General features: G+C 41.6%; 1 protein-coding gene across 13 annotated transcripts in view; it reads left to right on the top strand.

The window, feature by feature from the left end:
* NXPE3 (neurexophilin and PC-esterase domain family member 3) overlaps nucleotides 1-12,356 on the top strand; it is a 52,916-nt gene that overhangs the window by 29,728 nt on the left and 10,832 nt on the right. For all 13 annotated transcript variants that reach the window (XM_067034725.1, XM_067034727.1, XM_067034722.1 and 10 more), the window contains one exon: nucleotides 3,834-3,907. In XM_067034725.1, the coding sequence (XP_066890826.1) occupies nucleotides 3,834-3,907 (74 nt within the window). The remainder of the gene's footprint in view (nucleotides 1-3,833; nucleotides 3,908-12,356) is intronic.

The raw sequence follows: 12,356 nt of genomic DNA, 5'->3' as shown, positions 1-12,356 counted from the left end.
TTGTGGCCTCTCCCATTGCGGAGCACAGGATCCAGACGCGCAGGCTCAGCTGCCATGGCTCACGGGCCCAGCCGCTCCGCGGCATGTGGGATCTTCCTGGACCAGGGCTCGAACCCGTGTCCCCTGCATTGGCAGACGGACTCTCAACCACTGTGCCACCAGGGAAGCCCCATTTTTTATTTTTAAATGAAATCTATACTTTAAAATATTCCCTTGGGCTTCCCTGGTGGCGCAGTGGTTAAGAATCCACCTGCCAATGCAGGGGACACGGGTTCGAGCCCTGGTCCGGGAAGATCCCAAATGCCGCAGAGAAAATAAGCCTGTGCGCCACAATTACTCTACAGCCTGTGCTCTAGAGCCCATGCTCCACAACAAGAGAAGCCACCGCCAAGAGAAGCCCGCGCACTGCAACGAAGAGTAGCCCCCGCTCTCCGCAACTAGCGAAAGCCCGCACGCAGCAGCAAAGACCTGACGCAGCCAAAAATAAAATAAAAATAAAAAAAATAAATTTATATAAAAAAATTCCCTTGTAGAGAGGGATCTTTGTTGAGTGTATCTGGGCACTCTAAAACTTTTAATGTTTTATGTCCACTCATTACTTGGTGGGGGAAAAGTTCCTACCATAGTATATGTGGTCTGTAGGATCTTCTAAAATAAAACTGATTTTTTACTTCCTGAGTCAGCTTTTGGTCGTTAACAGTTTTAAGTACATATTTGATGCCATGCTTTCAGAAGGCCAGCAGAGGGAGCACTACTCCCAGTGTATTTACTGTACTGTTCTTGCGGGGACTGCCTAGTTTTTTGTGGCTCAGTACAAAAGGACTTTAGTTTTATTCTTGGGTTCAGATCTTAGACACATTATTTATCAATGACTATGAGCAGATGATTTTATTTCTGTGTACTTTTTGCCTATGTATGAAGACTGTTCAGTTACCCCCTGTTATTTTATTTTATTTAAAATAATTTTTTTTTTTAAGATTTTGTTTTTTATGTGAACCATTTTTTAAAGTCTTACTCCCTTTTTAGAGTTGTGTTGTGAGTCTACTTAGTGGCTTAGCGAAGAGGAGGAAGCATAGCATGTAATTTACTGAAATTCCACATGGAAAATAGTGGGAAAAAGGTTAGACAATTAAGTTAGTGTAAAATTTAAAATGTTCCTAACATTAAATCCTACCATTAAAACCAAAGAACACCTGTGAATCCAGAAGGATGAAATAATGTCTGCCCCTGCCTTTACTTGCATATCCTGGATGAGGCTGGCTGAGGGTACTTTGTAGTAAAATCATTGAAAAAGATTCTACTTACCTGGAAGTTTTCCGGGAAAGCGTTTGAGGTGGCATAAGTTTTTGGAAACCAAACATTTGACGGAGTCCTGATAACAGATTTTTTTTTGCATTGTTTGCTATGTTAAAAATCTGAAATTTTGCATTAGGCTAACTGAAAAGAAAAAGAGAAAGATTGAAATTGATCATTTGAGGGATCTCTGAGTGTAGTATTTTGAGCTCATGGCCTGAATATGTTAAGCTATAGTCATTTTTACCTCTCTTCCTTGGTGGCTCGTAATGTTGCTTAATTCAGAAAGGATTAAGAAGATTAGCCTTGGTCTTTGGTTCCCAAATGACAGTTGGACAATTAAGGTGATCTAATCTCTCAAGGAAAAAAAAAGAAAGTGTTGGTTTTAGAAAGAACCATAGTACTTTGCTTAAAAGATTCTGATAATAAGAGAATGTCTTTTTTCTTTTTTTTGCGGTACGCGGGCCTCTCACTGTTGCGGCCTCTCCCGTTGCGGAGCACAGGCTCCAGACGCACAGGTTCAGCGGCCGTGGCTCACGGGCCCAGCCGCTGGGCGGCATGTGGGATCGGGGCACGAACTCGTGTCCCCTGCATCGGCCGGCGGACTCTCAACCACTGCGCCACCAGGGAAGCCCGAGAATGTCTTTTGAAAGACATCACATTAAAAGCTTCCCTTTTATTTTAGCATGATTTATACTTTTTTTTTCTTTCTAACTTTGTATTTAAAAAGTTCAAATCTGTAGAAACCCTGCAGGAATAACAACAGTGAGCACCCATATACCTTTAACTTAGACTCACCATTGTTATGTTTTGCTGCATTTGCTTTCTCTCTTTGTATGTGTTTATATGTGTGTATTTGTGTATAATTCTTTCCCCTCAGACCATTTGAGAGTAAGGTGCAGACATCATGGCACTGCACCCTAGGCGTATGCATCTCCTAGGACTTTCTCCAACATATAACCATGACACAGTGATCACACTTGGGCCTTTTATCATTGACACAACATTGTTATTTAATATGCAGTCTATATTCAAGTTTATCCAGTTGTCCCAATAATATCCTTTATTGCTATCTCTTTTATTTTAACTGAATCTCTGATCACACACAATCTGTTTAGTTGTCTCTTTAATCTTTTAGTCCAGAAGAGTTCTCTCACTTGTTTTGGTTTTTATGACATTGACAATTTTGATGTTGCTGTTTTTGTAGAATATTGCTTAATTTGGATTTGCTGCTTTATTGTTTCTGCATGATTAGATTGAGAGTAAACATTTTTACAAGCAAATTACAGTGGTGAAGGTTTCTTCTTTTCCTTACCTTAAAGCTTTAAACTCATGAAAGTAGTTTATATGTGCTCTCTTAAAGTCATGTATATTAATTGTCACTTTTATAATCCATGAACTGCTGTTATTCTCTAACATAGCCCCCTATAATTCCTTCCTCCTTGTTGTCTGTCTCCCTCATTCATTAGAATGTCAGTGCCATGAAGGAGGAGATGCTGTTTTTATTTTTTTTGTTTGGCTGTGCCACTTGGCTTGTGGGATCTTAGTTCCCTAGCCAGGGATCAAACCTGGGCCCTCAGCAGTGAAAGCCTAGAGTCCTAACCACTTGACCTCCAGGGAATTCCCAATGATGTGTGTTTTGTTTGCTTTTATATCCCTAGTAGCTAGGATAGTGCCTGGCACATAGTAGAAGCTTACGAATTATTTAAGAACAAATCTGTTTTGAATTGATTTTTGATGAAATGAAATATCGTGACTGCAAGTTCCCATATCGAGTTGGGAAAGTTAGCATTTTATTTTTTTGTTTGTTTTTGGTCTAAGTGCAAGAGGACTAATTATTATGAGCCAGTTTCTGGAATAGTCACACCATGTTTTCAGTATACTTCTGGACTCCACTGTCCCCCACCTTTTCACACAGCCCTCTATCAGATATTTTCTGAGCATGGACTCTAGTCCAGGTCCTGTGCTAAGTACTGAAGATGAAAGATGAATGGGACATAATCCATGCCTTTGAGGAGTACATGTTTTATTAAGGGGAACAGACACTACAGAGCCGTAGTAATGAAGAACAGAGTACATGCATGAGCACGTATCTGGGGACACATGTCCCTAGGTAGGACTCAGCTCTGGGCAAGGCCTAAGGAATCTGACGTATGACTTAATGCTCCGTAGTCTTGCAGCTTGAAAACTAAGTAGTGACAAAACAGACATTCTTATCAGTGTGAGCCATTCTCCGAGTCCAAGGGAAGTAAGTAATTCAAACAGAATTTGTCATTTTCGAGTTTGCACTCTAAGGGCGAAGCAGTGAAAAATTAAAAACTTGTTTAATTCTTATTCAGTTTATGTATCCATATAACCTGCTTATTTTAATATACCTAGTTTATTAATTATCAATTTTATTGATTAACATTTATAAGAATATTTCATCTTAGTAAAGCTTTGTGAAATCCTGTCCATTTAAAAATTTGCAAATAAAGATACATATTAGAAAATAAATGTTCCTGAATCTAAGCTTGTACTCTTTTTATTCCTCTTTCAAGTGGTGTCAATATCAAAATGCCAATCAACTCCAGTGGACCTGACTGGGTGACTGTGATTCCCAGGAGTATAAAAGGTAAAAAGGAATGAGCTTGATGATTTGTTGTTTTTCCTGCTAAGTGTGTTGAGGCTCTGTAGTTACACTGATGTTACAAAGCCCTTTTTTTTTTTCCTTTTTAATATGCCCTGGTTACTGCTGGGCACAGTTTTAACTGTGTTTTAACAAACGTTCCAGGTGATTCTGATCCATTGGTGTAGGAAATTATTAAGAGTAAAAGAATGAAATTTAGAAGAGTAAATGTATGTGTTTTGTTTTTGCAGAATACGTATAATGAGCTATAGTGACTTGTAGAAAGGAAGGATGAACATTATTTAAGGAGGTTACGCAGATGGAAAGTGATCACTCCTTGGCCTTTTGGCTAAGATCAAGTGCAGATGGCAGACGAGGTCCTTTTAGTTGTTGACAGCATGTATGTAGTATCCTACAGAGCAGATAGTACAAACACCAACGCCACAGGGATGAGGTATATAACACATATGAACCCACCAGTGTGGGGATTGACCATATGCATGCCTTGTGTAAGTGGTGGGTAAGGAACTGCAGAGCAAGGACCATCTAAAGGGGGCATCCCCCCAGTTCCTACACATTATTTGTTTGTTTTTTTAAAAAATAAATTTATTTATTTTTGGCTGTGTTGGGTCTTCATTTCTGTGCATGGGCTTTCTCCAGTTGCAGCCAGTGGGGGCCACTCTTCATCGCGGTGCACAGACCTCTCACTGTCGCGGCCTCTCCCGTTGCAGAGCACAGGCTCCAGACGCGCAGGCTCAGTAGTTGTGGCTCACGGGCCCAGCCGCTCCGCGGCATGTGGGATCTTCCCGGACCGGGGCACGAACCCGTGTGCCCTGCATTGGCAGGCGGATTCTTAACCACTGCGCCACCAGGGAAGCCCCCTACACATTGTTGCTATGCAAAAATGTAGACCCAGAACATCCAGATCTATAGATTTTTTTTCCATGAAAAACCAGAAATCAATTTTTGAATGTTAGTATCTCCAGATTCAAAACATTGGCATCCAGTTAAAAACTTTAAAACTATTGTGTGGGCTAAATAAAATTTGAGGCCCAGATGCAGACAGGACACTGTCAGTCTGTATCTCTGGTGTTCACTGTCATGTGCCACAAGAAATCTCAGTCTTTTCCTAGTGAAGAGCTGTATTTGATTTACTTGAACCCAGTGAGTTACTAATTTTAGAGGTTACATATGCAAAACATCGTTAATAGAAATTGCTTACCTTTTATCTGCCTGGCCCTCAACCCCACAGCCGAGATATCAGTAAACATGGGATCACCCAGTAGTGCTGAACCCCTCATATGCTCACATCTGACACCTCCGGAGGCCCCGTCCCACTACCAAATCTGTCCCCCTCTTCCACAGCCCTGGTTATCTGGCTCACCCACCTTGTGATGTCCCTGGCTGTCCAGTGGGAGGAGCGTTGGATGGCTTACTTGCACCTGACAGGTCTTGGGATTCAGCCAGGAAGTGGTTGTGGGTTTGTGATGTACATTCTGTTTAGAGAGAAGAAAGATTCAGTAACTAGTGGGGCTTTTGATGGATTTTTAGAGGAAGAAAGAAACCATGAATCAGTAGGAGCAGGGTAGCCTGGCTTTGATAAAACTGTCTCGGAGCAGGTAAATAATTGGAAAGAAAAGAGAAGGACAATTACTTTATAAATCAATGAAGTCCGGCTTGGGGGAACTTCACCTAAATTTACCTTAGTGACCAGTAGGGGGCACTCAAAGATGCTAAACGAAGGGCTCACATTCTTCCTTCTCTAATTCCTTCCTTCTTCCCTCCCTCCCTGCCTTTCTCTTTTTAAAATCTTTTGTTTTCAGATAATTTTAGACTTAAGGAAGAGTTGTGGAAATAGTACAAAGTTCCTGTATAGCCTTCACCAAGTTTCCCTTATGGGATCTTAGTTCCTGACCAGGGATCGAACCCAGGCCCCCTGCACTGGGAGTGTGGAGTCTTAACCGCTGGACCGCCAAGGAAGTCCCCCCTTATGCTAACTTCTTAAGAAATCACAGAACACTTATCAAAACCAAGAATTTAACATCCATATAATGTTATTAACTAAACTGTAGAGTTTATTTGGATTTCATCAGTTTTCCCACTAATGTCCTTTTTTGTTTCAGAATCCAGTGCAGATCTCACATTGCATTTAGTTGCATGTTTCCTTAGTCTTCCCTCCTTGACAGATCCTCAGGCTCTTATTGTCTTCCATGACTGACACTTTTTTTTTTTTTTTTGCGGTACGCGGGCCTCTCACTGTTGTGGCCTCTCCCGTTGCGGAGCACAGGCTCCGGACGCGCAGGCTCAGCGGCCATGGCTCACGGGCCCAGCCGCTCTGCGGCATGTGGGATCTTCCCGGACCGGGGCACGAACCCGTGTCCCCTGCATCGGCAGGCGGACTCTCAGCCACTGCGCCACCAGGGAAGCCCTGACTGACACTTTTGAAGAGCATTGGTCATATGGTTTTTAGAATCTCTCTAAACTTGGGTTTGTCTAGTGTTTTCTTTTGATTGGAATGAGGTTATGCATTTTTGGAAAGAATAGGACAGAAATGATGTTGTATCCTTTTGAGGGGGTACATGGTGTTGATATGTATTGCTAACAGTGTTAACCTTGATCACTTGGTTAAAGTGGTGTCTACCCCGGTTTTCCACTGTAAACTAATTATTTTTCTTTCTTTCTTTTCTTTTCTTTCCTTCTTTCTTTCTTTCTTTTTTTTTTTTTGGCTGCGCCGCTCGGCTTGTGGGATCTTAGTTCCCTGATGAGGGATCGAAACCAGGCCCTCGGCAGTGATAGCACGGAGTCCTAACCACTGGACTGCCAGGGAATTCCCTAAACTAATTATTTTTATCTTTGTATTTATTTACTCAGTATTCTGGGGAGGTACCTTGAGACTGTGGTAGGCTGAATAATGGCCCCTAAATATATCCAGATCCTAATCCCTTGAATTTGTGAATGATACCTTATATGGCAAAAGAAACTTTACAAATGTGATTAAGTTACGGGTTTTGAGCTGGGGAGAGATTATCTGGATTATCTGAGTGGGCACTAAATGAAATCACAAGTGTCCTTTTAGGAGGGAGGCAGAGCGAGATTTCATACAGAAGACAGAAGGCCATGTGAAGATGGAAGCAGAGAGAGATTTGAAGATGCCATGACATTGACTTTAGATATGGAGAAAGGGGCCATGAGCCAAAGAATATAGCTCTGGAAAAGGCAAGGGAACAAATTCTTCCCTAGATCCTCCAGAGAGAGCGTGACTCTGCTAACACCTTGGTGTTGGCTCAGGGATACTGGTTTTGGACTCCTGGCCTCAGAACTGTAAGAGAATAAAGTTGTGTTGTTTTAAGCCACTAAATTTGTGGTAATTTGTTACAGCAGCTACAGGAAACTAATACAGAGACTGCAAACATTCTATTTCTGCTTACACTTTCATCTACTAATTTTAACATTCATCATTCAATCTTCCCTGCAGCAGTTATTTTTGTGGTGTTCTAATGGTGACTTGCTCTATCTCTCATTTTTAAGACATTTATTAATTGAAATTTTTCTGTAAGGAAGAGTTGTCCCTTCTTCACCATTAATTTAATTCTATCAGTATAGACTCCTGACTATTTCATTCTTTGGATTATAACCCAATTCAGTTGTTCAAATTGTTCCACTTTTGGTAGTTGAGAACTTTTTAAGTTTGGCTTCTGTGCTCTTTTGATATGCTCTCATTCTTTTAGTTAATTCACTTATTTTTTTGAGCACTTCCTTACTTTACGGTACCACAGGATATTTCAAGTCCATCCTATATTTTCTTTGCCCAGGCCTTGGAAGTGTTCATAATATTTACACTTATATTATTTCACTTATGAATCATATATTTTGAAGGTTTTATTGTCCCTATGACATTTCATAATTTATATATTAGTTAAATGATTTTCGTACAGGGTAAAACTCTTCTCAGGTGCATATTTAGAGTCTGGTGGATTGCTTGAGATTGCCAGTGCTACCCCCATGCACACATAATTCCAGTCAAAAGCAAAGAAATACAGCTTTCAATTAGACTAGACTATCTTATCAAGGGCAAGCATCTGGTTTCTGACAGGCTTTTCCAGTGTCAGAATTACTACTGAATTTTCATAAGCAGCTGCACTGTGGTCCTCAGACCATTATAGCCTCATGGTTTGGGACCTTGATGGCTTCTAACCTCATCAGCAACTAAACTAGAGCTCATATTTTGGGGGGAGTTTACTGAAAGTTTAGGATAGGACTAGGTTTAATAGCAATAGAATAAATATCAACATCTTTAGAGCTTTTTACTATTTTCTCTGTTTATTGAAATTTATCTTGTATGCAATAGAGCACACAGATCATAAGCATACAGTACGATGGAGTTTTACATGTGTACATATATTTGTAGGGTGAATTCTAAGGTGACTCCCAGTGATCCATGCCCTTATATAAACCCTTCCCTTCAATTATATGACAAAGTTGACTTTAAAAAAAGAGAGATTTTCCTGGGTGGATCTGACCTAACCAGATAAGTCCTTAACAGAGACCAGGTTCTTCCAGAAGAAAGAGATTGAAAGTGTGAGAAGGATTCCATGTGAGGGAGATTCTTCATTGCTGGTTTTAAAGATGAAGGAGGCCATGGGGCAGGGAATGTAGGCAGCTTCTAGGAGCTGAAGGGCATTCTCTGGCTGACGACCAGCAAGGAAATGAGAAACTCAATCTTATAACCACAAAGAACCGAATTTGGCTAACAACTTGAACAAACTTGGAAGCAGATGTTTCTCCAGAGCCTTCAGAAAGCCCTGCTAACATCCTGATTTCCACCTGTGAGACCCTGAGCAGAGAACCTAGCCATACCAGGCCCTAGATTCCTGATGTGAAGAACTGTGGGAAAATAAATGCCCCTTGTTTGTTTGGTTTTTTTTGCGGTACACGGGCTTCTCACTGCTGTGGCCTCTCCCGCTGTGGAGCACAGGCTCTGGACGCTCAGGCTCAGTGGCCATGGCTCACGGGCCCAGCCGCTCCGCGGCATGTGGGATCCTCCCAGACCGGGGCACGAACCCGTGTCCCCTGCTCCGGCAGGCGGACTCTCAACCGCTGCGCCACCAGGGAAGCCCATGCCTCTTGTTTTTAAGCTGTTAAGTTTGTGGTGATTTGTTACACAGCAATAGAAAACTAATTAACTACCACCCACATCAAGATATAGAATGTTTACAGTGTATAGAATATTTCCAGCGTTCCAGTATGGCCCCTTATTGTGACAACTGCACTTTCACACTATTACAGTATCGAATTTTCACAACAGCCCTTCAGAATAACTAGTAGTTTGTCCCTTTTACAGATAAAGAAACCAAGGTCCAGGTCCAGTTAACTTAGGAAATCAAAGGACTCACATCCTACACATAACATCCAGCAAACTGATATCATTTGGGGAAAGGAAGCCCACAGCCGTTTCAATAATAAATGTAGGTCTCTGTAAATGGTCCTATCTCTGCTACCTCCTCTCTCAACTCTCTGAGAAACTTTGGCAAGTCATTCTGACTTGCTTTTTTTCTCTTTTTTAAAAATAAATTTATTTATTTATTTATTTGGCTGCATTGGGTGTTTGTTGCTGCACGTGGGCTTTCTCTAGTTGCAGCGAGCGGGGGCTACTCTTCGTCGCAGTGCGTGGGGTTCTCATTGCGGTGGCTTCTCTTGTTGCAGAGCATGGGCTCTAGGCATGCGGGCTTCAGTAGTTGTGGCACATGCGCTCAGTAGTTGTGGCTCACAGCCTCAGTAGTTGCGGTGCATGGGCTTAGTTGCTCCGTGGCATGTGGGATCTTCCTGGGCCAGGGCTCGAACCCATGTCCCCTGCATTGGCAGGCGGATTCTTAACTACTGCGCCACCAGGGAAGCCCTGACTTGCTTTCTTTACCTCTAAAAGATATTTGGACTAGCTATTCTCTGAGGTCCCTTTCAACATTCTCTGAATCTACAGGTGTTTCTACCTTACATAGCATTTTTATCTTTCCTTTGTAAAATGCATAGTTTTTAGGGGACTAAAATGGAACGGAAAAAAAATCAATTTCCCAAGGTTTTGTGGGGGGAAACTCAAGCCAGTATGGTGGCTGAGTAGCGAGGACCTCCTCACGTTCCCAGCACTGGACAGGGCATGCCCAGAGCTTGGCACGCTATCCTCACTCCTAACCTCCCCGAGGTGGTGCCCGGGCACTCCTGTGCTCACGTTCCCCGGTCAGGGGATTGTTTGCCTCCATTTCTTCTCTGACTTGTCTTTCCTTCCCGTCATGAACCACGTTCTCCCTTTGACCAGCCTTTTACTGTTCTTACTTCTAGCTCCGTGCCAGAAAATTAAGGGACCTGTGTTCACACATGCGCGCACACCTCCCACCCATAATTCACAGTATCCCTCTCATCCAGCTCTTTCTAGATCATTTAGGAAAATATATCTCTGCCTTTTTCTCTCTCATTTTGTCCCATTTGTGGTCCAAATAGCCCTTATTATGTCTAATGAATGACATGGGATGGTGCCCTCCGGAGGAAAATGTAAGCTGTGGGCTTTTAAAGAGAAGCCAGGACATTTTAGAGAAGCGGGGACCTTACTTGCAAATAATCAAAACTGTCTCTCCTGATTTTGCATAAAGATCTTTATATTTGCTCTTACAATCGCCTGCCTGTAAACTTCCTTCACCGTCAATGTTCAAGACAACCATAACATTGAGTAATAACTCATTTTTGTTTTTTAATTATTTTCATTCCACTTGTACAGTACGAGTTATATTATTGTTTTAAGGGACTTTCATATCTCAGATATCTTATGTGAAAATGCATTCTGAGCTCCAAGCAACACTGACTTTTTAAACAACTTCAGACTGCTTGAAATCATATTAGTCAGGAAATAAACGTTTTTTGTTTTTGTTTTTTTTTTTTTTTTTTGCGGTACGCGGGGCCTCTCACTGTTGTGGCCTCTCCCGTTGCGGAGCACAGGCTCCGGACGCGCAGGCTCATTGGCCATGGCTCACGGGCCCAGCCGCTCCGCTGCACGTGGGATCTTCTCGCACTGGGGCACGAACCCGTGTCCCCTGCATCGGCAGGTGGACTCTCAACCACTGCGCCACCTGGGAAGCCCAGGGAATGTTTTTGTCCCAGTTGACCATAAGAGGGCAATGTAGGTAAACACATTTCACATTAAAAGTATGTTCTGTTATCTAGCGCTGCATGTTTAAAGAATTAATGTCAGGTTCAGTAATTGATTTGCTTTGCTTGACTTAACTCTGATAGTAAATATAATTAACATTTGAATGGAAATGGTAATTGTTTCCTGTGTGATATACCCGTTTCTTTATGACCCTTATTTGACAGTAGACTCAGTAGGTGAGTCTACAGACTTAACTGTGGTAAATATTGTGACTTCAGAATCACTTTTAATTCCCATTCCAGTAAATGTTTTCTTTGGGCCCCAGGTGTCTGCTCAGGAGCTCTCTGGCCTGTGCAGCCTTGATGTGATGATACAGTGAGGAGCTTTGGGCAAGGTGTGGTGACATGGTAAAGCCACACTTGGTAGCATGTTAAGAAATTGCTTTTGAATAAGCCAAACAAGTGTTTACCCTAACCCCCATTTTTCTTTGATAATCACATTGGCCAAAAGAGCATTTAAAATTCTGTTTACTTTTCGATTTAGACCCTGAACCTGCAAGGCATTAGCAGATACCTAAGAAAAAAGATTAAGTATGCACTGTTAAATAGGGCATCTTCTTTGAAGGGAGTAAAACCAAAATAATTGTTTCCTTTTTTTTAAAACATCGTTATTGGAGTATAATTGCTTTACAACGGTGTGTTAGTTTCTGCTTTATAACAAAGTGAATCAGCTATACATATACATATATACCCATATCTCCTCCCTCTTGCTTCTCCCTCCCACCGTCCCTATGCCACCACTCTAGGTGGTCACAAAGCAGCAAGCTGATCTCCCTGTTTCCCAATAACTATCTGTTTTACATTTGGTAGTATATATAAGTCCATACCACTCTCTCACTTTGTCTCAGCTTACTCTTCCCCCTCCCCATGTCTGCAAGTCCATTCTCTGCGTCTTTATTCCTGTCCTGCCCCTAGGTTCTTCAGAACCATATTTTTATTTTTATTTTTAGAATCCATATATACGTGTTAGTATACGTTATTTGTTTTTCTCTTTCTGACAATTCACTCTGTATGACAGACTCTAGGTCCATCCACCTCACTACAAATAACTCAATTTTGTTTCTTTATATGGCTGAGTAATATTCCACTGCATATATGTGCCACATCTTTTTTTTTTTTGATTATGAGAATTTCAAGTAAGATTTTTTTTTTAACATCTTTATTGGAGTATAATTGCTTTACAATGGTGTGTTAGTTTCTGCTTTACAACAAAGTGAATCAGTTATACATATACATATGTTCCCATATCTCTTCCCTCTTG

The sequence above is a fragment of the Kogia breviceps genome, chromosome 5 (assembly GCF_026419965.1).
Source record: "Kogia breviceps isolate mKogBre1 chromosome 5, mKogBre1 haplotype 1, whole genome shotgun sequence".
Classification (NCBI taxonomy): domain Eukaryota; kingdom Metazoa; phylum Chordata; class Mammalia; order Artiodactyla; family Physeteridae; genus Kogia; species Kogia breviceps.
Note: the sequence above shows the minus strand (reverse complement) of the source record. Positions and strands in the feature narration are given on the sequence as shown.